The sequence below is a fragment of the Aedes albopictus genome, chromosome 3 (assembly GCF_035046485.1).
Source record: "Aedes albopictus strain Foshan chromosome 3, AalbF5, whole genome shotgun sequence".
Classification (NCBI taxonomy): domain Eukaryota; kingdom Metazoa; phylum Arthropoda; class Insecta; order Diptera; family Culicidae; genus Aedes; species Aedes albopictus.
The window spans coordinates 255,762,585-255,790,269 of NC_085138.1; the positions used below are offsets into that span (position 1 = coordinate 255,762,585).

General features: G+C 42.5%; 2 protein-coding genes across 2 annotated transcripts in view; both read right to left on the bottom strand.

Moving 5' to 3' along the window:
• Nucleotides 1–27,685, bottom strand: part of LOC109422212 (tyrosine-protein kinase receptor) — a 251,711-nt gene that overhangs the window by 69,877 nt on the left and 154,149 nt on the right. The gene's annotated exons all lie outside the window — the stretch shown is intronic.
• LOC115254662 (uncharacterized) lies at nt 19,506–27,507 on the bottom strand. The gene is made up of 7 exons (XM_062857891.1): nt 27,198–27,507; nt 26,302–26,315; nt 25,596–25,655; nt 25,028–25,090; nt 24,582–24,729; nt 20,212–24,518; nt 19,506–19,553 (listed from the first exon to the last, which is right to left on the bottom strand). The coding sequence occupies exons 1-7, from the start codon at nt 27,505–27,507 to the stop codon at nt 19,506–19,508; spliced, it is 4,950 nt and encodes a 1,649-aa protein (XP_062713875.1).

Genomic DNA, 27,685 nt, shown 5'->3' on the forward strand with positions numbered 1-27,685 from the left:
CTGTGTATAATTTGAGTGTTACTTTGTTAAGTGTAACCTATGCTAGTTGGACGTACCGGTACATACCGCTGCTTTGGTTGGTGATGGTGGGTTCGTTGGCCGCCACAGCGACTCCTGTCGAGCTGTGCGGCCGGAAATCTCGCCGGATGGCAAGGCGAGCGGGGCCGGTACTCAGCCGACGGGACCAGCGGGCGTTGCTGGGGGGGATGCAGGCGTCTTCCCTCGTGGATGCAATCGGCCGGCCGTGGACTAACCACCTTGGACGGCCGAGAGGGGAAAGCTCCTTGGTGTTTAGGGCCCTTGGCCCGAGCTATTAGTCCTCGTATAGGGACTCACGATCATTGACGGTTAGGCGCGGGAACCGTTCCCGGTTCCGCGGGCCGAGCCGTGTGCTGGACGGAGACCTTAAGGTCCAATACAAAGAGGTCCTGAACAGGTTTCTTCCCAGGTTTCCACTTGACCAACGTCAAGGGGGGGGGGGGGGTAACTGGTTCAACCACTGCACTGTTAAAGGAACACGTCTTAAGCACACGGACGCCTGATTTTTCTGCCTAATTTTAAGCAATGGCCGTTCATTTACAATATTCTCTCTTTCCCGTCATTCTCATTATTTCATTACTGCTCATTTCTTCAGCCATGTTTTGTAATTGGTAGCAGACAACGAATTCACAGCGGTACGGGACCCTATCACTACTGTGGTATTTCTACTGTTCTTACACAAGAAACGTGAAGGGTCCGACACTTACAACATTTTACAAAACAAAAACCAACAATTTGTAACCAAACGGTTACAAATTCCTGGAGAAATTGTTGGAGAAATTCATGGAGAAATTCCTGCAGAAATTCCTGGAGTTATTCTTGTGGGATTTGCTGGAGGAATGCCTGAAGGAATTTCTGGAGGAATATCAACGAACTCTTGAAACAATTACTGGAGGATTTTCTAGAGGAACTCTGTAAGAAATTTCTGAAAGAAAACCTTGAAATTAATTGCTGGTGGAATCCTTGGTGAAATTCGTGGAGAAATCCCTGGAAAAATCCTTGAAGAAGTTCCTGCAGGAATTCTTAGTGGAATTTCTGGTGAAGATTCTGTAGAAATCCCTGCAGCAATTCCTAAAGGAAATTTGGATTGATTGATTTGTCTTTATTTAAGAGACTTTCAGCCCCGAAATTTGGAAGAATTCCTGACGGAAGCCCTGGAAAAATTCCAAAAGGTACTCCTAGAGAAAAATCTGGAAGAATTTCTGAAGGAATCCGTGAAGGATTTGCTTAAGCAATTCCTGGATGAATTGCTGACAGAGTTTATGAAGGAATTCCTAGATTAGTTTCTGATGAAATTCCTGGAGGAATTTCTGAAGAAATTCTTGGGGCAATTTCTCGAGCAGACCCTGTTTAAATTCCTGGATGATATCCTGGAGGAATGCCTGTATGAATTCCTGTAGGAATCCCAAGAATATTCCTGAAGCAATCCCAGGAAAAACTCCTGGAAGAGCTCCTGGCAAATTGCTGGTGGCATTCTTGGAGGACTCCCTGAAACAATTCCTGGAAGAATTCCTAGAGCAATCGCTGAAAGAACTCCTGGGGAAATCTCTGCAACAATCCAAGGAGGAATCTCTGGGCAAATGAATGGATAAATTCCTGGAAGAATGACTAGAAGAATTCGTGATGGAATTCTTGAAGGAACCCTTGCAGTAATTCCTGGAGAAATCTTTGGAAGAATTCCTGGAGGAATCCTGGAGTCTCTGGGAAATTCCTTAAGAATTCCCTTGAAGAACTCCTGAATAAATTCCTGTAGGAGTTACTAGGGGAATTCCTGAACCAATTCCTGGAGGAATCTCTGGAGGAATGCCTGGAGGAAGTGCTGGAAACCCTTGAGAAATTCTTGAAGGAATCATTGAAAACAAAACCTAAGGGAATTCTTGGAGTAATCCCTGGAGGATATCCTAGAGGAATGCATGTATAAATTCCTGATAAGGAATCTCCAGAAGAACTCCTGGAAAAATCTCTAAAGGGATTTCTAGACGAATTTCTGGTGGAGGCAGAGGCGGGCGGAAAAGCAGGAGAGGAAGAAAGGGACGGCCAGCGTGAGTAACTAGACTCCCAAGTTGGTTGCGAAACGCGCAAGGGGCAGGACAACAAAGCCCCAGGAGGTTAACCCTAAGAGAAACGGGTGCCAGCCGGACCAAGGGAAGGAGAACCCTTGGATTACGGTTGGAAAGAAGGAGTTAAGAAAAGTGAAACCAGCCCGCAAGCGCGAAGAGAGCGACGCAGAGAGTGCAGAGCGTCATGTGAGCCGAAAATCGTCTCTCGCCGCTATAAAAAGCATCAGGCGTACCACCAAGTGCATCGATCCGCCTGCGAAAGGGTCCAAGAAGCACGCAGATCGCCATGATCAAGCTCCCTGTAGAAGTGGTGAACAATGCGACCAAAAGTAGTAGGTAAAAATAGGCTGGTCAGTGTACTCACTCAGCATCTTCGTGCCGCCAGAGGCGTGCTTCAAGTGCTTTGACCAAGGACAAATCGTGGGCATGCAAAGGCCCCGACAGGAGTAAACGCTGCAGGAAGTGCGAAGTAAAAGGCCACATCGCCAGGGAGTGAAATTCAGCACCAAACCGGTATACTGGTGGTGTCTAGAATTCGCAGCACTCCGCACATCCTGCATAAGAGCTAGAAGGAGGATGCAAAGAGTACCTACATATGAGGGGAAATTGGAACGAAGTGAAGCCTACAGGGTGGCTAACTTGGAACTGAACAAAGAGATTAAGGCACGTAAGCGGGGGTGCTTCAAAAATCTCGGCCAGGCAGCCCACACGACCCCATGGGGTGATACCTACAGAGTAGTCATGCGCAAAACGAAGGGCGCGTCAGCAGAACGCTTCCCCGAGATGTTTCAGAAGATCTTGGAAATGCTGTTTCCGCGCCATGATACAAGACCATGGGCCACGTCCCTTATGGCCAAACCGGCCAAAACGTGATCACCCTGGTGACGAACGCCGAGCTCATCGCAATAGTGAAGTCGCTTAAGTTGAACAAGACTCCGGGTCCTGACGGTATCTCGACAGTAGCTATCAAGACGGCCATCTCAAAACGACTGAGATAGCGCTCCGAAATAAGCGAGGAGGAATCCGCTATTGTGTATTCGTCACGGTGGACGTAAAGAATTCGTTCAACAGCGTCAGCTGGACCGCCATCGAGTGCGCCATACACAACCTAGGAATCCTGGTTAAGCCTATGCTGGATACTGGAGAGCTACTTCCAGAATAGGGTACTAATCTATGACACCGAGTTCATGATCGACGATAAGCTGAAATTCGGAAGCCTCGTGGAATATGCCTGTAAAAAAGGGAGGCATGGCGATAAAGGCACTGTCAATGATAACGGTAAATAGCTCGGCAATAGTCTCGAGTAAGCGTAGGCTGCTCGCGACAGTAGCTGATGTGGCTTAGGGTGGTCAGTGCATACCGCTCGGTCTCAAAGGACGCGGTATGTGTGCTAGCGGGGATGATGCCCACAGCACTACTGGTGGCAGAGGACGAAAAGTACTTAATGCGACGCGGCATAAGAAGCGTGAGGCGGATCGCCAGAACTTCGTATATGCTGAAGTGGCAGAGGGAATGGGATTCCTCAAGCAAGGGTAGATGAACACACAGGCTCATACTGAGCGTGTCTAAATGGACGACCAGGCCCCAGCCATGGACTGCGACGAGACCGCGGAGCATGTGCTCTTTTAATGCCCACGTTTAGTGGGGCAACGGTCAAGTATGCAAGAGGTATGCAGTAGCGATATCACGCTTGACAACATTGTTGAAAGGATCTGTACTTGGGCGGACAAGTGGGATTCCGCTACTTCCATGTTTTCTGGAATCGTACTTGAACTACATCGAAAATGGCGAGCCGAACAACAACTAGTTGAGCTGGTCCCCTTTCCCATCCGGAAGCTTGAGTCCATCGGGTAATCTACAGTACTAGTCTGGACCCAAGCTTTCAGGGGAAAGAAGGGAAGCTTAAGGCGAGCTGGTGGATCGCTTACCAATAGAGAGAACTCCCCCTTCTCTAGGTCATCCTTAACGGGCGTACCGCGAAGGTAAGGAAGAGAGAGAATGAGTTTTTAGTAGATCGATCCACACATAACCCTAGGAACCACCTCTTGGGTATCTAATCAGCAGATTATCTCATTCTATGTATTAAAAAAATGAATTACTGCTCCCTGGGTTCATCCAGAAACCGTAAAATCTGCTTTTACACGATTTTTTTTCGGAAGAGACGATGTTCTGCAAACCACCAAAGTTACCAAGCTGTTGTACAGGCATTGTAATCAACATCTCGTTTATCAAAACGAGTCCAAATGTGGTAATCAAACGGAGGTCCAAATACATATATACTGTTTTGTCAATTTGTATTGCGTTGCGTTGCGTTGCGTTGTAACGGAGTAATTCGTAGATTGCATACTGAAAGTTGTCATGTTAAACCTTTAATACTCCTATTCTAATTGCTTATGGAATGCTATTTGGGAAGGAACAGCTATCCAATCAGAGATTGAAGTAAAAAAGACATGACAACTTCCATTGCCGGCCACGCCCATCTTCTCCGTTACGAGGATAGGAAAGGATGTGATGATATGACACCTACTTTACAAGAGGTCAGCGACTCACCGACACTCCCATAGGTGTCAAGGAGTTGGATATTTGGAATGGGTTGATTGGGGATTCACTATAAGCGAGTGATGCGGCAAGATTCAGATTGTGTAAGTGTATTTGATAGTTGATGATGTAGATGTGTTGATGTGAGTGTAAGTGATTTTTTTTTAACAGCAACGTTGGGAGTGACATATCTAAGAAATTTGTCACTCCATGGGCCTTTTTGCTTCCGGGATGGGGCACAGGCATTTGGACCATGTGTCCTGGCTAACAAGCCTAGGCTTAAGCGCCATTGATCGCTCTCTGAAACGATAAGAAACATGTTATGTGGATGGGAAGGGATAATAGGGAAGGAATGATATCTATTTATCGAGATGCCAGCGACTCACCGACGCTCTCGTAAATAGAAAGGAAATAGGATTTTGGAACTGGAATGGTCTGGAGTTAAGTATGATTAAGTATGAGTTGGATGAGATGTAAAGGGTGAAAAACACGACAAATACGTCAATAAAATAATTTACCTTTATCGCTGAAACAAAAAGTATTAGGAATAGTTTTTCAAAACTTTAATAAATAATCACCTTTTTATGACGTAAATGTTCATTTGTGATAAAATGCTATTCAAATCCCTACTTCCGATTTTTGCTCTACAGCATCATTGAGTTTATTCGAACTCGAAACAAATATAATTAGATGAATATGATGACATAGTTTTAAAAGCTAGATTGTTAACTAAATTGGCAACTTTAATGCTCCCTTCTTGTTTCAATAGCAGAACTTTTGATAAGCAATAAGTTATAATTATAATCAACTTGATTAAAAAAAAGAACAAGATCATAAAATTATAGCCACTGCATTAGAGGATGCCCCCATGAACGTGAAGAAAAAGAGTACGCTATTTTCTACATAATGATTTTAAAGGGAAGTTGGCATCTCCATTCTTCCAACCAAAACGGGCAAAACGGACTTAAAAGAAGCATTCAACTAGATAAATATTAACCAAGTCGAGCTTTTGCTCATCAGCGTAGAGCAAGTCATGACAAACCTTGGATTTATGTTGACCTGTTCCGACCAATATTTGTCTAGGTCCCATTTATATTTGATTTTTTTGTGAGATGACATAATTGACATAATTGGGGCAAAAACCTGGTCTAAAATCGAGGGCTGTAAATTGTACGGTACCGACGCCTGTCAAAGTTGCCATTGCGCAGTATCTTGCTAGCTTAGGTTAAACAGAAAATTTATCGAAAATTCGGCGGTTACAAAGACAGGCACGAAAACGGGGAAGTGATAAGATATACTGTTTTGTCAATTTGTATTGTAGATTAAACGGAGCAAAATGTTTCTCACTCAGTAAGATCATGGGATTTATCGATACACTTTTTTCAGGAATCGTTCCTTCATTCCTCTCTAGTTTGAGACCAAGCATTCATTACGGTCATTTTTGCAACCCGCAACTTCGAAACAGCATCCCTTCCGCCGAAAACTGCCTGCATCTGTGGCAGACTGTGACGAGAGGAAAACTCATCCCAATGGAAAATGGCATCCTCTCCCATATCAGCATCCGACCGACACACCAACACCACCTCACCGTCTTATCAGTTGCGAATGTTTGCTTTCGCGTAAGCAGCACACCGTGTAGATTACACCAGCGCATCCCGTATCTACGTAACCGCTGGCTGCTGCTGCTGCTCCACGACGAGTGACGGAATTTTGTTTTGTGTAACGAAAATCCTCTCCCGCATAACTATATGTAATGGAGTAGAGTGGAGGCTTTCTCTTAGATTGATAAGCGCCATGAACACTTTCCCTCCCCGAAGCATTGAAGTGAGCGTGAGCGTGTAAGAGTTGACATCCTTGTAATGTCCTGCCTCCAGAGTATGCGGTGTATGCACCCTACTTGCTGGTGGGATGGTGGATGCTGTTGATTTCTCCGTTCAATCGGTTGTAACAACATGGTAAAATGGGGTAAAATATAACTTATCAAAGGAATGCCGCTAGATGAAGATCAAAAGTTTGAGTTCAGAACAAAGCTGGTGCATTTTTCAGACACTATTATAGATATAGAAGAATGTTTAGGGTAAAAGGGTATAATGCGCCCCACCGGGGCAAAACGCCCCTCTTCATTTTCTAGCGATTCAAGCGCTTTTCGCATGCGTGATCGATTAGAAATTTCAAATATTGAAGAATTATTGCCATCAAGCTGGTCCGTTAGTGGATTGGTACAGAAAAGCAATAAAAATTTCAAAAAGTCTGAAATCGAGACTTTTGGCGTAATATTTTACCTCTTGTGAGCTGACTTCATTGTAAACGAAGCTAGTTCTATTTGCTTGTGTTACTTTGCAACTTTTATGCAGTTAAACACTTGTTGAAAGGCCCTCCTAGGATAAGCATGTGGTGGAATTATCCCCTGGGACAGTTTTATCACGGGGCTGGACGTTTTTCTTTTGATGGGGCGTATTGCCCCGTTTGTTTTGAAAAGGCAAATTTTGGAACGTTTTCGAAAAACGTTTCAAAGCTTCCATAGCCGCTTAACCAATGGCAAAGTTCACATGCAACACTTCACTAACTTTAGTAACAACGATTTGCAGTGAACAATAGATGGAATAAGGCGCCAGTTTCAGATATATTGCCATTTCTGCTTAGGGGGGCATATTATACCTGTTTACCCTATAACATTCTTCATTAAGAATGACGTTGGCAAAGATAAAGTAAGTTTGCAGTTAAAGAAGAAAAAAATCTCATTTTGACTATTGAAGCAACACATTTTAATGAAAATCATGTTAACAACGAAACCAGTTCGAAAATTGATGCCATGCAAGCACTTATTCAGGTAAGGCATATTACACCGATTCCCCACAGGCATTATCCGGCAGTGGGTGGGTGAGACTTTTCCTCCGAATTCCGAGGCCAGGCGGCGCGTGTACATTTTACTCTGTTTTTGATAGGGTCTGAAGCCTCTTCTATAGGTTCCCGTCGAATATGCGTGTATGAGTGCGTGAGCGATTTTATGATGTGAAAGTAACTACACTGTCAAGTTCAGGGTACGTAAGACGAAGAAGGACATCGCCGTTGGCTTTTCCGCTGGTGCTGGGAGGTGGTAAGCAAGAGCAAGGTAACAGCAAAACACCGGGATTGCCATGCTCTCGACGACGAGGACGACTTTGAATGCAAAGCAGACATTGTTGCTGTGCTGGGACTCAGCGAAGCTCAACAGTGCCGGTTCGTTAGATGCGTACCGTGAACAGGAGTGAAATGGATTATTTAATTAATTAGAATCTTGAATTAATAGTTCTGAAACAGTACGGACAAGGGGACTAATACTACGAAATAAAAGGCACATGAGCCCAGCTTTCTGGGAAATGCCAATGCAAAATCCATAGCTTCCGGGAAGGTAGTGGGCTGATGTCAGATCTCAAGCACAAAGTTCGGATAAAACGGCATGTTTGGGCTTAATCAGCTTTTCGAAAGAAGATGGATAGCAATATATTCAGCTCATTTTTTAAGTAATTAACCGAACTTGAGTTCACAAAAAGTACACTTGTGACACTGTCAGGCCCTATGGGCAACCCGTGAAACTACAAGCAGCGAAAAAAACAGACAACTATGACAGGTATCGGTAGGACGGCTTCAGAGGCACGTTCTTCATTTGGGAAATTTGTGCCATCACTATAAACATAAGCCTATTCATCATTTACCTTCTGGATAAGGCTCCTACGCTGAGGGAAGTTAAGGATGCCATTCACCAGCTCAAAACCAACAAAGCAGCTGCTAAGGATGGTATCCCAGCTGAACTCATCAAGATGGACCCAGAAAAGTTGGCCACCTGTCTGCATCGGCTGATAGACAGGATTTGGGAAACCGAACAGCTACCGGAGGAGTGGAAGGAAGGGATAATCTGCTCCATTCACAAGCAAGGCGACCATTTGGAATGTGAGAGCTTCAGAGCGATCACTATTTTGAATGCTGCCTACAAAGTGCTATCCCAGATCATCTTCCGTCGTCTGTCACCTAAAACGAATGAGTTATCAAGCCGGCTTCATCGACGGCTGGTCTACAAAGGACCAGATCTTTACCGTACGGCAAATCCTCCAGAAATGCCGTGAATACCAGGTTCCAACGCATCACCTGTTCATCGACTTCAAAGCGGCATACGACAGTATCGACCGCGCATTTGTGTCCTTTACGGACGACATGGACATTATCGCCATAACATTTGGAACGGTGGCAGAGCTGTATACCCACCTGAAGCACGAAGCAACAAAGGTCAGTGTTCGCGCCAACGCGAAGGAATACCCGCGAATATTTTGTTCCTAGTTTCCCTATCACACACCCCGTTGTCCATATGCCTATTCAAAAACAGCAACAATGCACAATGGCCGGAAGCCGGACAAAACCTCAAAAATCGACTTCAATATTTTATTTATCTAATATGTTTCTTCCAATATAGATACTTCAACTAAGAAAACCGCAAATTTTCAAGTCATTTGGTCATAAATTGAGTCTTGTAGATTTTTTCAAAGTTGAGGTTTTGTGTGGTACTTTACCAGGGATTATCGCCTCCATTTTATGAGCTTTCTTCATGACCTCGTTGTAAAACTTAGGAAGATTTGGATAATGTGACAATATTATTTGTGTTTTTGGGTATGAATGACCATGCCATTTCAGGGTTTGTTTGGAATCCAATCACAAAATTATTATGTTTTTACAACATGCAAAAATATTGTCATTTATGAAATTTTGGAGAAAAACTTCGTATTAAAGAGAACCAGCACTTGTTTAGGAAACATCAGAAAACAACGCCGTATCCCGGATCTGACGTACAATTTTGTCTAGTTTTTGGCTATATAGGTCACTGTTTGCGCATTTTTGCGCTAAGCGCGATTTTTTTTTTTCTTTTTTTGTATTATGTCACAATGGAGCCGCATGGTTGTGGAGGAAGTGATATTGTTTGAAGTTTATATTTAATCTTAACATAATTAAAATTGACATCAGAATACTAACAACTTAATGGAAACCTCATTCTAGTAAGAGACCTTCACTAAGTCAAGTGGTCATAAGGGTAGGGGGTTTTTGAAAACTAGATGGCCACAGCTCTAACATTTTTTTTATTTAATTTTTTTTTTTTTGACAGAAAAACACATGAAGGTGCGTGCTCCAGTTAAAAAGAGTGAGCTGGAGAGAAGGGGAGTGATGACTAGGAATGATTAAGCCTTTATTTACTTAGACGCTACCTACATCCTGTTGGGAATATGTATTTTGTGCATTCGAGCACCCCTCGTAATCGAGACAACCGATGTGTAGAGATACACCGTGAACATGTTTTATGTTGTCGAGCTTTGTTATTGTTTATAGTCCTGAATGTAAATAGTAAATAAAAATCAGTTCGTTCGTGATCGTCAAACCGTACGCAAGTAGTGTGCTTTTACTCCGGTCCGGAAAGTTCCTTTCTAGTCCCGCTGTTGTGTGTTCCGCTGTGTGATAGCTCCAACAGGCTATGGGTCCAGGTATGGACGAGAAAGCGAAAGTCGCCGCGTTCGACGGGTCCGGATTTCATAACTGGAAGTTCCGGATGGAGACCGTCCTCGACATGTACGGGCTACTGGATTGTGTCTACCGGGAGATCGGTGAAATTGACGAATTGCGTGAGATGGCCGACGATTCCGCGCAAGTGAAAACGGAGAAGAAAACGCAAATGGTGGCGCGAAGAGCCGCAGAGAAAAAGTGTAAAGCGATTATTGTTTCGGCCATCGCGGATAATCAGCTTGAACTTGTGAAGGACTGTGCGAATCCGAAGCAAATTTGGGACACGCTGAAGGCGGTGTTCGAGCGTTGTGGTGTTGCCGGCCAGTTATATATTCGGAAACAGCTCCTCCGGTTAAAGTATGAAGAGGGGGCTGATAGTGATTTGCCGGAACATTTGTTGAAATTTGATCGGTTGATTCGCGAGTTGAAGGAGAGTGGTGCGGCAGTGGAAGAGGCTGATGCAATTTGCCATTTGTTGCTGACAATGCCTGCGTCGTTCGATTCGGTGGTGACTGCCATCGAGACGCTTCCCGGCGGTGTGACACTGGCGTTCGTGAAGAAGCGGTTGCTCGATGTGGACCTGAAGAAGAATTTGTTGGCCCCTGTGGTCGAAAATGAGCGAGAAAGTGAGTGTGTTGCCATGACGAGCAGGCATGTGTGGAGAACCTTGAGGTGCTTTCGGTGCGGCAAAATTGGACACAAACATGCCGACTGTCGTGTGCGTTTGCCGATGAATCCGAGTGAGTACGAAGTTGTGAAACGACGAAACAATAAATCTGACATGGTGGTTGAAGAAAAACGTACCTCGGATCGTGCGGACGTTTGCTTCATGGCGTCGCAGGAAGAAAAAGAAGAACTGGTGAAAATGCAGTGGTTCCTAGACTCTGGTGCCACGGACCACATGGTGAACGATCCCAGTTTGTTTAAAGTGATGCGACGATTAGAGCAGCCGGTGCCAGTGCTTGTGGCGAACGGCGAGAAGATGGTGGCGGAATTCTGTGGCGATGTAGTGTTGTTTGCTGACGTCGCCGGAAAGATGAAGAAATGTGAAGCGAAGGAAGTGTTGTACCTCCCCGGATTACGGAGCAATTTGTTTTCGGTGAATCGTGTGGCGAGATCCGGGTTGCAGGTCCACTTTGCCGGCGACAGAGTGAAAATTGTAAAGAGAGAAGAAGTAGTGGCTGTCGGGCACCATACAGGAAAGCTGTACGAGTTGGATGTTTGGTGTGAACGCAGGCGACGTGATGTGGATGCGGCCATAGTGAGCGTGAAGGATGCGGAGAACCCGAAGATGGCGCTGAACGGGAAGAATGTGATGAAGTCGCGAGAATTACAAGAAAATGAAGTGCAGAGCAAAGCGGGAAAGCGGTTAAGAACGAGAAGAAGAAGTAGAAGAAGTAACAATAAGAAAGTATCGTTGTGGACGATATAAAGCGTGTAGGTAACGATGTTGCCTAGTTAGACAAACACTGTTTTAAAGTGTTTTGACCATGTTTTTTGACGATTGATGTTTGTGAAATTTGACTGACTGTTTTGGACGTTTATTGTGAAAGAGAACTGATGTTGTTTTCGTGAAATGAATTTTGAAGAGCCAAACTTGGCGATCTGACCTAGGAAATGAATGTTTTGTAATGTTTTGGACTATTGATGATAGGATCTGTGAAATTTGTAAGAAATGTTACTCGGGTTGTCGACCTGAGAGGGGGTGTTGGGAATATGTATTTTGTGCATTCGAGCACCCCTCGTAATCGAGACAACCGATGTGTAGAGATACACCGTGAACATGTTTTATGTTGTCGAGCTTTGCTATTGTTTATAGTCCTGAATGTAAATAGTAAATAAAAATCAGTTCGTTCGTGATCGTCAAACCGTACGCAAGTAGTGTGCTTTTACTCCGGTCCGGAAAGTTCCTTTCTCGTCCCGCTGTTGTGTGTTCCGCTGTGTGATAGCTCCAACACATCCCGCATTATTAAAGACCCCAAGTATAACTAACTCTTTGATCTTTAAAAATAAAGACGAAAAACAATCGTGAAAAAATGTAACAATAACTACAAACCATTGCTCATTGGTTTTCTTAAACTGACCGTTTTTTCGATTCCTCTCCTCTAGTTAGAATTGCTCAAAAAGCTAAGAAGCAATCTCTTCAAGAACTTCTATTGTAGTTTCAATATATAGTGCACAAATTCGTCGACACCTACGTGCTTCTTTTTTAGATGCACATCCTTACTGTTTATAGCAGTAGTCATCTATAAAATATGGAAGGAATACACTAAACGGCGTAAATCACTACGTTAAATATTTTTCTGCGTAAGCGTCGCGATCACCAAGGCAATTTTTAATTATTTTTCTCGTTTTTTTATTTTTTTTTTCAAAAACTTGAAGTTTAATTGTATGTTATTCATGCATTTTCTTAGAAAATATTTCTACTGAACGACACACAGAGTGATATAGATTTTGAACATATTTGCTGGAGCTCTACTCTTTATCAATAGTATTACCGATCTCTTATGATCGTTTATCAAGAACTCCCTTCAATATTGAGAATACATATTTCCAATTCTTTACATAGGTTTAAGGTTATTTTGGTTGCTTCATCAAGTGATAACAGAGATCAATGTACATTACAACATGTAAAATCTAAACTCGGACGAGCATATATGAAGTCGTTGAAACGGAATTTATTAAAACCAGTTCAAATTTTATGCAGTTCACTATATGTGACTATCTGAACCCATTTTAAATCGTTAATTTACCTCCGTGTACCCACCGTAAAACTTCACGTGGTCTAGAGAGGGTCCCTGATAATAGACCACGTCTTTTCAGCCAACATTGTGTGTATCTGAATTGATCCAATGACGGAAAACATAGATAATAAAATTTTTCTCATTTATATGATTTTAAAGATTTTGGACCACCCTAACAGCAAAAAATACACAATTATAGGTAGTTTCAATGCCAATACATGATATAGGAACCCTCAAATAGAAAGGTTGACCAAAATCTACGTTCAAAAAACGTATCGTGTTAGCTTATTATCGATAACTTTTTACATGCCTCCCATAATCAGCAGATTTCAAAATTATGAACCACCCTAATATAGTAAAATCAAAATATATGAATAGTTCCATATCGGCACCAACATTTCAAAAGGGCGTAACTGCATTTACAACCAATGCCTTCTCACAAAGCTGTGGAGCATATCCCATCCCTCTCGAGCAATCCAGTAGCACAAATAGAAAGATAAAATCCTCCTCTTTCGATTAATGGATGTGAATTGCGTGAGATGAATGAAATACGACCCACAGCTCTGTGAGAAGGCATTGGCTGCAAAAGTAGTTACGCTCTTTTGAAATGTCGGTGCCGATATCAGAAATAGGTTTAGGGCACTTAAATCATCATAACCTCTATGAATTTTAGCCATTTCGGTTAACATTTGAGGTTTTGTCCGACCTTTGTATGGAGGCCCGCCACTGTGCAACGTGAACGGACATGCACGCAAGGAGTGACCCTCGCATATAGGTACAGCATGTCCTTATGTGCCAGCCGCCGACGACGACCGAATCACCGTAGCGTAGAAGTTTCCACCGCCACCACGATCGTTGCATGCAAGCAGCTATCCTTTTCCTTCCATTGATCGTCTACCCTTTCATTGTGTTGAGTGCGCTCGACGCCGTTACCACAGACCAGTCAGCTTTCAACCACCGACAGAAGAAGTTCAGTTTCAACCACCAACCTAAAACCAACCGAATACCGAAATACAGTAGTTTTAGTTTAGTTAAGTGAAAAACCGTCTTATTCTTGTGCCAGTGGAAGCAAGGGTCTTTACAGTCCACCCTTGAATCGAACTACCGGTCCCGAATCCGTTCAACCCGCAAAATCCCCGTTCCACGACGGAACAGTCGGACTGGTGCTGAAGGCCTCTAAAACAAATCACATTCTCGTAGGCGGAATCGAATACGACCGGATACGTCTGGGTAGTAATGTTACGATAGATGGGGATACCTTCGAGGTGGTGGAGGGGATTTGCCTGGGATCCTTACTGGTGGCTGACAACAACATGAGTCGTGAAATTCGAAGGCGCATCATCAGCAGAAGTCGGGCTCCAGAAGAAGATGCAGTCTAAAAAGATTCACCCACGCATCAAATGCACCATTTACAAAATGCTAATAAGACCGGTAATCCTCTACGGGCACGAGACGTGGACCATGCTCGAGGAGGACCTGCAAGCACTCGGAGTTTTCGAGCGACGCGTGCTAAGGACGATCTTCGGTGGTGTGCAGGAGAACGGTGTGTGGCGGAGATGGATGAACCACGAGCTCGCTGCACTTTACGGCGAACCCAGCATCCTGAAGGTGGCCAAAGCCGGAAGGATACGGTGGGCAGGGCATGTTGCAAGAATGCCGGACAACAACCCTGCAAAGCTGGTGTTTGCAACTCTGCATTAACATGTCTAAAGGGTCTAACTCGTTTTGTAAACAAACATTGTTTCTGTCGCTATAGGGTTTATCTCGATCCACCCACGCATCTGGGGGCCATTATCAGAAAGAACGAAGATAGATCTTTCTGATAACGACCCCCAAATGCGTGGCTGGATCGAGATAGGTCTACAGCGACAGAAACAATGTTTGTTTACAAAACGAGTTAGACCCTTTAGACATGTTAACCCTTTATAAGGCAGTGGCAACTATATTGCCACCTACTGCTTGTATTTTTTTCTGTTTTATAACAATTTATTTCGAACTTTTTTTTTGTTTACGCGAAATTGGGACTACTAACAACGTCTGGTATTTTTTTTGTACTAAACAAAGGTTTAACAACCATTTAGGAACCATTTGTAGTCTCAAAAATGGCTAATTTTGACCGCGTGAAGAAAATTAGCTCAAACTTATTGTAAAATTATAGATTTGGTAAATATTTTAAGAAATAATCATATTCTGGGTTAACATGAGCTGAACTACATAGTTTATATTATGGGTTAAGCCCCAATCCACTCTAAAATTTCTTTTCCGGCTTTTTGTCGAAGTCAAAAGAAGAAAAGTACCCTAAACGGGCAGTGGCAAGAATATTGCCACCAGCGCTGGTGGCCTAAACGGGCAGTGGCAACTATATTGCCACCTCAAAAGCTCGTTTTTGGGGTTAACGGGCAGTGGCAACTATATTGCCACCTAGATTTTTGAGAGTTTCTTTCAAACAAAAATTGTTTTGTACATGTAATCATGTATATAATCATTTCCATAATAGTATGCGATGACAACTCTTTTAGATTTCTCGGCCTTATAAAGGGTTAATGCAGAACTGATCCGGTTGGCACAAGAAGGCGTGAAGCGCAGAGAGCACGATGGGCGGACCAGGTGGAGCGTGCCTTAGCGAGCATCGGGCGCGACCGAGGATGGAGAGCGGCAGCCACGAACCGTGTATTATGAAGAAATATTGTTGATTCAGTTTTATCTTAAATTTGATGTAATACTTACCTTACCGGTCAGGCTAAGGCCGGGGTGGCCTCTGCTGTACATAGTAGCCGCCTCCATTCCACTCGGTCCATGGCTGTTTGTCTCCAGTTCCGCACTCTGCGTAGGGTCCGCAGATCGTCCTCCACTTGGTCGACCCACCTAGCTCGCTGCGCTCCACGTCTTCTTGTACCGGTCGGATGACTCTCGAGAACCATTTTAGTCGGGTTGCTATCCGACATCCTGATGACGTGACCCGCCCACCGTAGCCTCCCGATTTTCGCGGTATGGACGATGGTTGGTTCTCTCAGCAGTTGATGCAGCTCGTGGTTCATTCGCCTTCTCCAAGTCCCGTCTTCCATCTGCACTCCGCCGTAGATGGTACGCAACACCTTCCGTTCGAAAACTCCAAGGGCGCGTTGGTCCTCTGCACGTAGAGTCCATGTTTCGTGCCCATAGAGGACGACCGGTCTAATCAGCGTTTTGTAGATGGTTAACTTCGTGTTACGGCGAACTTTATTCGATCGTAGAGTTCTGCGGAGTCCAAAGTAAGAACGATTTCCTGCCACAATGCGCCTCTGAATTTCTCTGCTGGTGTCGTTGTCGGCGGTCACCAGTGAGCCCAAGTACACGAATTCTTCATACGCCTCGATTTCATCACCGTCGATATGAATTCGGGGTGGCGGGCCCGGTAATTCCTCCCTGGAGCCCTTTGCCATCATGTACTTTGTTTTCGACACATTAATGACTAATCCGATTCGCCTGGCTTCACTCTTTAGTCGGATGTACGTTTCCGCCATCGTCTCAAATTTACGAGCAATAATATCAATATCATCGGCGAAACCAAGCAGCTGAACGGACTTCGTGAAAATTTGATGTAATACTAAATAAATTAAATGAATGTTCAACAGTGGTACAAATTTCAGCTCGATTGGTTAGGTAATCTTTAGCAAAGTTATAACCATTCTGGTAAAACACTATTTTTAAGACTATCAATTTTTGAACTCTTATATCTCGGAGACCAGTGAACCGAATTGAATGAAATTTTGAGCGATTATTAACAATATAATAATGCTTGAAAATTCATCAAAACATAGGTACTTAAAAAGAAAATCGGGTTAAGTACGGTTCCTTTGAATTCCACTAAGAATTTGCATCCTTTGACAGATACGTATTTCGACCTCAACTGTAAGGTCGTCTTCAGTGTCTCGAGTCAAGTACAAGACACTGAAGACGACCATACAGTTTAGGTCGAAATACGTATCTGTCAAAGGATGCAAATTCTTAGTGGAATTCAAAGGAACCGTACTTAACCCGATTTTCTTTTTATTTACAGATATTCCCCTAACAAGCCCAGGTTAATCATCATCATAGGTACTTTTTAAACGTTGAAAAAAGTTATGATGGATTGACAATTTTTGATAATTTTCGAAAAAAATGTATTTTTTACATCAATGTCATTAAATTTTATTTTTGATATTCAAAGATTTTCTACTTCTGTTCATAAGATATCTATAATAAGATATATTAGAGCCTATTTGGATTAAAGAAAGAACATGTTTAGTAATTTTTGTGCAATAAAGCCTGTATCCGCAATAATTGGGACACAGAATTACGGCTGTAGCTCTGTAATGAATCGGTAAAATTGGCCAAACAATTGACTGAGAACTCTTTGGTGTATGTTCATTATTTGTGCCAAATTTCATAAAAAATCGGTGCATTATTTTTGACTCTGGATGAAAAACAAACAGTCGTGGTTTTAAGCATTTTGTACAATCATAACCAATTTTCATTCGCATAAAAGGTGATTATTTTACACTACACTTTAAAGTTTTGTGATGATAATTATGAAATTTCGTTATCAGTTATGATACTTATAGAGACACTTTTTTGCAAAATTTCATCAACTTTGATCAATTGGTTTGAAAGTTTCTGGTGTTGATAGGGGTGAGTGTAAGTGAAATTTTTTCGTGTTTTTTTCAAAATTTGATGATTATTGGTATAATACTTTAAATAGTACAATCGAAACAATAAAGGGTGCTGACTAATTGCTGTCTGAGGGGCTAAAATCACGTTCAGTCCCAATACATGTTTCGACTATAAAATTCTTGATAGTGCATCGATTTTTTTTTTTTTTTTTTGAAATTTTGCCTATGCAACAAATGTAGATTGAGAGGTTTTTGTTCAAAATTTCAGCCATTTCCTTTGCCAAATTCAAAACTTACAGCACTGACAAGCAAAACTAGGGGCTGTACAAAATTCAATGGCGCACATGCTACAACAAAAAGTACTGCATCGATTCACATGAAATTTTGTTGGGGAAATGAACACACCTTAAGATGTTATTATGCTAAATTTGAACAATTTTGATGCATCTATTGCAGAGTCACAGCTGTATTTCTGTGTCCCGATTATTGCGGATACAGGCTTTATTGTAAATTTGACTCATTTTCTTCTATATGGGTAAAAATGTCAAACCATCATAAGTTTTTTCAGCGTTTAAAAAGTACCCATGTTTTGATGGATTTCCGTGCACTACTATATTGTTAATGATCGCTCAAAATTTCATTCAATTCGGTTCATTGGTCTCCGAGATATGACAGCTCAAAAATTGATAGTCTTAAAAATAGTGCTTTACCAGAACGGTTCTAACTTCGCGAAAGATTATCAAATCGAGCTCAAATTTGTACCACTAATGCACATATGGTCGGGGTTCTGCTAAACCGAACCAAAGACCATTTTTTGAAAAATTGAGTTTTCTTTACCATTGGATGAAGAAATTGATGATCCTCCTTCCATGTAGAAATGCAGTAATTCTGACAGCTCTTCGTGGAGTAAATTCAAAATTTCTGTTTGGCAGAACATACAAAAAATAAAATTGCATCCAACCAGAGTGAACTGTTAACCATTCCATAGAATCAGCGAAATGTTTTAGTGTTGGTCCAGATGAAGAACATTTCAAGTTATGCTCATCGCCGTCAAATTTTTAACTTCCAACCGACTCATAGTAACAATCTGTGGGAGAATTGAACACGTAATTAGAAATACGGATGTTGGAGGATACAATTATGTTTCGATGGTATTGATCGCCATTTTTCCAAATCACATTCAGCCAGACCGAACCAAATCCACTGCATTTTAGAATCTATTTATTCTCAACAATACAAAAATCAAATGGTTTTAAATACCTGCGTTATGTCGACACACCTCATACTGATAATTTAACACAGAAGCCGTCATTGAATAACAAGGCTAATAAGAATAATAAAGCTTGAAAAAAATCAAACACTTGGTTCGCTTTGGCTGATCGAAAAATGGCGTTTTCACGAAAACCATGCTAGAGAAGAATGTTTAGAACTTGATTCAGACTTAACGACTGACCTTCAGCTAAGTAAAATTACCTAGAGGTAACGTGCTTGGTTATCACTTAAAGGACTCAAGTTCGAATCTCTTTAATATTTTCGAATTTTTTGTTGTCTTAGTTCACTTTGGCAGATCATTTTCATGGTTTTCTTCGACCAGTATAAATTTGAAGTACACAAATTGCTCCATTTTCACATCTCAGGACCTCAGGACATGCAAGGACATCATTTTACATAACCACTCTTGCTCTGTGCCTGCACATGCACCGCTTATAAAAAAAAACTAGGGGTGGGTAATGTCTATGACATAACCGCAAGCTTGACGTAGGACAAGTTTTAGCGTGTAATAAACTTTTTTGGAGCTTCTACCCTATCTGGTGTATGCGTAGCTATTAAGCAACAGCAAGGGTGTCTGGACGTAATTTCCGTTACGGCCGAGGATCTTGACTTCCGTGTTTGTGCGTGTTTGTGCGTACGAATGCAAACATTGTTGACTTGAAAAGAAAATTCTCAGTTAATAGTTATTTAAGTGATGATTAAACGCTGAGCTGAGAGACAAGCTCCGTTTCAGTTTGGATTTCTGCCTAGAAGAACAAAAAGAAGTAGAAAAAGAAGTAGAAAAGAAATAGAAGAAGTGTCAAGAACAGGAATGAAAATATGTTGGTCTGGAAAACTTTCTCCAATAACTCTTGTGGACTATTTTGGTGGTCCTGAAAAGGACCGTTTGGTGTTTGGTGGTTTTGATGTTCCTGGGAAGGTTCTTGTGCCGATGATTGTCAGCGACCAGGTGTTGTTTGTGGTGAGTATTTGCTGTGTATCGTATCGAATAACGTTGCATTCCGGGCTCCGGTTTCTTGAGCGTAGCGATGTATCTTCCGTAGATTAGATGTTTGATGGTTCGGGCACTTCTACTGCGAGCACAGACAAAATTGGACGGTGGTAAGAAAAATAAGAGCAATAGCGTCTACACTCTGCGCTAATATTTTTAATAAAGGTTAAATCAATACACGATCCACCTAGTGTGGTTGCTTCGTTATGAGGATTAGCTAATGTTAAATTTAAATGCTTCTTCATGAAGTTAAGGAAATCAAAATTTTCTTGTTTGGAAACGTCAATATTAAAGTCTCCAGTGACAACCATTGGCGTGTCCAGTCTAACATATCTGAACAATTTCCGTGTCATGAACAACTTTGTATTTCTTATGGTTGTTCCTGGTGAAATGTAAACCGACATTAGAAGTACTTCGGTTCCCATAATATTAACCGTTGCTGCACATATGTCTCCATAGTTGATCACTTCAGCAAACGTCTCGTCTCGATCCTCACCGAGTTGCTTGATGGGATGCGGAACAGCCACGGTTGATGCCGTTTCCTTCTGATAGATCGCAACTCCAGCCGCTCTCATACCCATTCGCTTGCACTGGGTGATGCGCTTATATCCATCAATCTCTATTGGAGAGGTAGCATCCATCCAGGTTTCATTCAGAGCGAGAAATTCTACGCTTGAAAGGATTCGATCAGTCGCTATGTCCTGCGCGTGAGCGTTCAAACTCTGTACATTGAGGCTCATCAATGTACATGCAGAGCCGCTGTTTTCAACTACTTCACTCAGTTCATCTCCTAGTGTACGCAGTCGGTGATTACTCAAACGCAACAACTCGTTCCTTAAATCCACCATCTTTGGTGAGTTGCTACCCTTAGCATGATGAAATTTAAACGAGTTTGCGGAGTTCGTTAAGTAAAGGCCTTGAAGCGTCGTAACACGTGACAAGCCAACGTACACCAATTGCTGATCTTGACTCTTGTCATAATCATACACGACCTCGGAGAAAGTGCCACCTTGCGACTTATGAACTGTTAACGCACAGGCACTAACCACCGGAAACTGTATGCGTTTGCATTTAATGATGCTGCTTAGCTTTATGTTACCTGAACGCTTTGCAATAGGAGTCCAATCGGGTTGCAGAATTCCTGGCCTTGAATAGACAGTTGGTCGCGATTTGATCCTCAACGCAGCACCTATCGTCTCGTTGTCGTACTTGAACCATAGTTTCACAACTGAGCCGTCTTCATCCTTTTCAATATATTTCAGCTCACCTATCGCACCATTCACTACGCCATCTTCTACATCGACGTTGGTTGTAATCATGTATGGCATACCAACGGAAAGGCGTAGCAAATACGGTAACCCACCGGTTTCCACGACGCTCATCTTGTAGAGCTTGATGCGAGAGCTTGCCAGTTGACCAGCGTCCTTGTATCCCGCAAAAACGTCATCTGCTATACAGTCCAGAGCATCCTGATTATGCAGAACTTCGTTGTTGTATGCTTCAACATCCGCATTCCGATGATAAAGCCTTATTGCTCCTGGTGCGTTTTGTTTACACCACTCTACAGTACGGAACCGACTTTCAATCAGTTTGGTCTCCTCAGCAGTCATTTGCTGGCCATTACCAATCTTAGTGAGTATACTGGAGAACTCTACATCTGTCTGCCGCATCACCTTAACAAGCGGTAAGAAATCCAATGCTTGCCAAAGAACAGCACCGTGAAAGGAATTACCTGTAGGCTTGTAAACAGGCCTTGCATTGACGGGTGGCAATTGTCGCAAGTCTCCACAGAATACGATGTTAATTCCGCCAAATGGATCATCATAATTGCCACTAATGTCCTGAAGACGCGCATGAATGGTGTTGAGAATATCCGCACCAATCATACTAACTTCATCGATTATGACCGCCTTAATGTTTGCAAAAGCATTGCGATACAACTGCAGCATCTCAAAGCTGAGTTTCGAATTGGCTCGCCTTGACATAGTGATCCGAAACGCTGAATGAACGGTTGTTCCTCCTATAGCAACGGCTGCTTTTCCGGTGGAAGCACACGCCACAAAGGCGTTCTTCTGCGCGTTGTGGGCTTGACTGTAGCGATTTATCGTCTCCATTAAAATGCGCAGAGTGAATGTTTTACCGCACCCAGCAGGTCCAGTAAAGAAAATCTGCATCGGCTTGCTGCTTTCATCGTAACTGTGCAAACTGTGGATCATTTGCAGGATGAGGTCGCGCTGCTCAGCATTGGTTGTCCTCACCATTGCACAGTAATCTTCTTTCGACATGACATTAGTACGTTGCCTGATGACAGCATTCAGTGCTCCTGTGGGCAAATGTTCAATATCGTCGTTGTTGGGCTCCATGATGATCGTTCGCACAAATTCATCATTTTTCTCTGTAGCGGCATTCTCCTGCTCACCAACCTCTTCGTTCTCACAAGTACGAAGGTATTCCTCTACAGTCTGTTCCAAATTCAGCTCGCAGTCATATTCCCTTCGTTTTCTCAAGAGATCTGCCTCATTCGCATCATAAAGCTGAAGAAACTTGTTGCCATCCAGAATGTCGCAGACTTCGTTTCTGAATGGCCAAAACAAAAGTACCGATTCACGCTTGTACTCAGCCAACTCGTTCATGCTGTAGCCACGCCATCTTAGTATTCGTGGAACATTCCGGATAGTGTAGGTGTTAGTACCTCTTCTTTGAGTGTACCGTGCTGCGAAGTCAGCTAAACAAACATCTTCTAAGCCATCGCGCTCTTCGTATTTCTGGATAATGTTCTTGGTCCACACATCAGTCGAATCCTCATCGATTTCCTCTTCATCCATCTGCCTGTACTGTTTCCTAGATCTTATCCTTTCATGAGGCCACATCGTTGGCAAGAATTGAACTTTCCTGCTGGCTTCAGACATAGGCAATCGCAGAAGTACCCATGCAGCTTCCTGGGCACACATCTCCACAGAGTTCAACATTTTCAAACTAACCTTCTTCAGCAACGCCGTGTAATCTTGATCCGGATACTGCTCTTGCAGAGCGATAAGCTCTCGATGCAATCCACTTATACCGCGGTTCGACTTGTTGACATAGTCAACCAAGTAACACGCACATGAGTACACGTCGAGGATGAACTGCAAATCCATGTTAGAACGAAGCTTTTGAGCAATCCATGGGTTGAAAGGATTCGTCCATAGCTCATTCATCGCTCGCTTCAGGAAGATCGTTGGTCGTTTAATCGAAGAACGCAGAACATCAAGGTAGTACTCGTATGTACATTTACAGTCGTCTAGAAACTCCTCTAACGTGTCAAATGCCTTGGTTTCCAAAACTTGTCTCATTTCCGAGGCACGCTTCCTCAATCGATCACGGCGACTATCATCAGCGGTGAGAGGAATCAGTGTACGCTCTTCGTTCATTGGCCAGTACGGTATGTTAAACCTGCAACGCTTTTCATTACGTTTGTAACAAGTACGCGTGTGGTCATGAATCTGCTTCTTGATCGTTTCCGGTAAATGCACAGCGCTGATGGAACTAACTTTCCTAATAAGCTCCATTGTAGCAGGCATATCTTCAGAAACAGTTTCGTTAGGATCGTTTGCGAGCCAAAGCATGATATGTGCATGTGGGCTGCCGCGGTGCTGAAACTCGATGCGCTTGAAGGAGTCCACGACGTAATGCTTTCCCAACGGGCTGAACCTTGGTGAAGAAAGGATCGTCATGAGAACATCGACAAGCTTGTTGAAGTACAAGCAGCACGTGACGGCATCATCATTGACCAACGTTGCTCGCTGTAGAGCACTCAACTCCTGCAGCGGGTCTGTTAAAGCAATGCCGTTATACTCACTGGAGAGTTTGTGTAGCTGCTTCAACAAAAGAGGCCATTGAGTTTCACTGGCACTCAGAGTCAGGAACATGGTTGGCTTCCCCAACTGTCGTATCATGGCAAAAAGGTCCTGTTTCCTTTGATACCAATATTGCACTGAATTTGGTATCGACTTCATAAACGACAGGTTCCGTTCCATAAGACCTTCCACGAAAGCTCGGTCGTTGAGCTGTCCTCGCGTTATGTTCGCGGTTCCCACGCTTTTGAAGACATGCTGTAACCCTTCGGTAACTCGAAGACGCAGAATCTTCATAGCCATGTACAGCAAATGGTTGGGCTTGGCTCCTCGCCTATCACTCCGTCTCAGCTCACTAGTAGCCTTCATGAAAGGCGTGACGTGAATCCCAGCCTTGAATTTTCTGGGGTGTCCAAGATAAATATCCGGAAAGGAAAGCTCCTCGGCATCATCATCGTAAACGATGGAAACTGGTCTCCTGTTTTGAGCTGGGGCGATTTCCAAACACTTATCCTCATTCCACATAAGTGTCTGTTGTTGACCAGCAAACATCTCCACATCATTGGTTTCCTCGATGATATCCAGCTGGATCGCGTCTCCATCCCGCGATGAACCAGGTTGAGGCTCAGAAGCAATAGCGCTCAATCGTTCCTGGTTAAAACTTACCCCCTCCCGTCTATACAAAGGAGTGGTAACAAGATATTCCAACCAAGCTTTCACCACAGACTTTTTGACGAATCCAGACAAGTAATTTGATTTATGAATAAGGTGCTTTTTAATGCACACGTTAAAAGCATAATCATCTTCAAGCTCGCGTGGAAGTGCCCTAACCATCTCATCTACATCTACTGGAACATTGATCACCTGACCAATGATCGTGTAACTGCCTAAAATTTCGGATGATATTTTATAAAAATCGAATGAATCATTAGAATGTAAGTTAGTCATACCTTGCGCTTGGCGCAGGCGGCGAATCTGCATAAACGGTAGTCGAGGCGAGATCAATCTCTCGCTAATTGGGTCTAGCGGTGGTAGACTCGGTGGGTAAGGCGGATATTTGAACCCATTTGACGATGACAAAGTTGGCACCGTGCCTCGCTGCAAAGTACTTCGGCAGGTTTGACACACTTCAAATCCCACGATAGATTCAAAATGACCACCTTCCAACAATATCCTTCCTGCAGCTTCTTTAATTGGTTTCAAATCATTTTTAAACCACAGCCTGTCGCACACGCTGCATGCAACACCGAAGTCATTCTCAATGAACCGTTTATGGAATTCTCGGTCCGCTTTTTCAAACTCCGGTTCACCTTGAGAAAAAAATGCAATAGCTTATGTTAAATTGTACAAATCGATATTCATAGCGATTAAAACATAGCATTTGCATATTACTTACCCTGACTAGAGATATCAGGAGTTTGAACAAATCTGTTTTGCCCAGAATGCGACGGAACAATCTCTGTAAAAGTTCGTTCACGTTAATGTTTCAGTTATTTATAACAATCGAGTTATGCAGGTTCAAGGTCCACATAGAAAACTTGTGACATACTTTTCGTCAGCTTTCAAAAGTTAAAAAGGTTATAATATACAGTTGTAATATTTGAAAAAAAAACAAATGAAATCAATATTGAAAAGTATGGCTTTGAATAGTGTTCAATTAATGAATCATAAATGATTAATTTAATTCACAGTGTGGTGTATAAAAGTTAAAAGCTCATTTTTTTTACGATTTTGTCACCTTGAATAATATATTCGAAAGCTATAATAGGTTCAGTTATAAAGGCTTTTAGAGGTAGTAGGTACCCAATAATCGCACAATTCAGTTATTATCACTCAAGGCTTACAAGTAAGATTTCTTTGTTGGATATTTGTACTCTTTTTGAATTGATGATTGTTGACGATTCAAATAAATATTTTGATTTTCACAAAAAACAAAATGCATATATTTTTCGTAGCATACATACCTTGGCTTTGAAATTGTCCGTCTTGAGTTTCTCCACCTCTGATAACAGGCGGAGCGGAACCTATAAAAATTAGACAAAAACTGTCAATTGTCATTCACGCGTCGGCAAATTTCGGATTCAACTAGAATATCATTTTTCTATTATATTGCAAGCTACTTAAAGCATAACATAAAGTTTTGTATGGCCTGTACAGAATCTGTCTGAATCATGATGTCATGATTTTTTCCTATCAATGAATTAAAGCGAATGTGGAAGGAACTACTGTTAAACGTGTACATATTGTTTCTTGAAGTTGATAAATGCGTTTTGCAATGAATTTCACAATTGATTTCCGTCAGATATTAATTCACATAGTTCACAAAAAAGGTGCAACATCCAGTGCAAATATTCCAATTTTGAGGGAAAAATATTTGAAGCGATAAACTCTCAGGTATTTAGCAAGGCAATGCTGAGGGATGCGTGCCCGATTTCTGATCAGTCCAGGATCTTTTTGTAATGAAAACATTCGGAACTTTCTTGGACATAGAGTATCATCTGACCTGTCACATGATATACATAATACAAAAGGATGCAAGAAAGCTCTCTTAACTCCCAGCAGCTAACAGCTGATCACACAAACATGTCAATATCCCAACACAATACATACAATATTTTAACAAAACGCAATGGAACTAAAGATTGAAAAGCAAAAGGCTGAATCACTTACTCTGTATACATTGGCTGTTAAACAAGGAAATAGAATGAAGTCAATGTTTGAGTTTAATCAAATAAAAAATAAAAAAGGAAGCTCTCAGGTAATATGTATTCATGACATAATTAGCTAAGGAGAGTACTTTGTCCCAGTTTGGGCGTAACGTCAGAATGAAGTTTTGTTATCCAAAATTATATTTATAATTCTCAAACGACAAATAAATAATATAAATAGACCGTCACTGTTAACCATTTATATTATTTATTATTTATTTGTCAGCTGAGAATTTGTGATCCAGAGAGCAGTGGTGGTGAACTTGCGAATTTTCAATGAGAACCTGTTGCTGCGTTTGAATCCTCGTTCGGTCGTGGAACTTTTTGAGTAGGTTATTCGCGAGAATGAGAAAGTATTGCATAACTTACGATCATTGGCGTAAAATCAATGTACAAACATTTGATTTGTATTGATCAGAATGAAATTAATGTTAGATGATGCTCGTTCATTGTAAAATATTTGATCCTGAGTACTAAACTGAGTCTAATCTTAAGCTAGCAGTACACGCTTCGCCAAGTGTGCAAATTTTTCCGCACGCATAATCCAGCAGGCCAAAGTCGGTCTCAACATTGTCAAAACATCGGAAATGTCAAGCGTATGCTTTGCCGTTGGTTGATGCGTGCGGAAAAGTTTGTACACTTGGCAAAGTGTGTACTGATGGCTTTAAAGAAATTTAGCAATTTGGTTCGATCTGAGAACAATCACGATCACAGCGATCTCCTGTGTGGTGTATCCAACGAGCGTGGTTTAAAGTTTGTAAATTCAGTAACAAATTTTGAAAACGACGTATCATCAATGGTGTAGCATTGATTATACGTCGTTTTCAAAATTTGTTACTGAATTTACACATCACTTACCGCTAAAGAGTAACGATCCATCTTGCGCGACAGCAACAAACCAAACCGGATCGGTGCTCCTACCCGGAAGAGGCTCAAGGATATAATTAGGCACCGGGTCGGGCTGGACAGTCGGAGCTGTATCGGTAATGGTATTTGCGTCGACGCCAACGCTGACATTTTCCCGCGTTTGTTTCTTCCGTAGCCTGTACTGCCTCATCCGTTCAGCACTGGTCAATGCAGGCTTCGGCGAAACTCGAATCTCTTCCTCCTCTTCACGCCTTCGCTTGCGGGACTCCGCAAGGTACTTGGACTGCATGTGTCGAGACATCTTTCACTGATAACGCACGCCAAACAGCTCACTTCACACCTTTTCAACTGACACTTCACTGGCAGAGAACACTTCCTCGGAAGAACCACCTCCGTCGACAGTAGAGTCAAAATGGACAACTAGTGACACAATGCTATGACTTTTATAACCACAAAACCCATAACCAATTCTGTTAGGT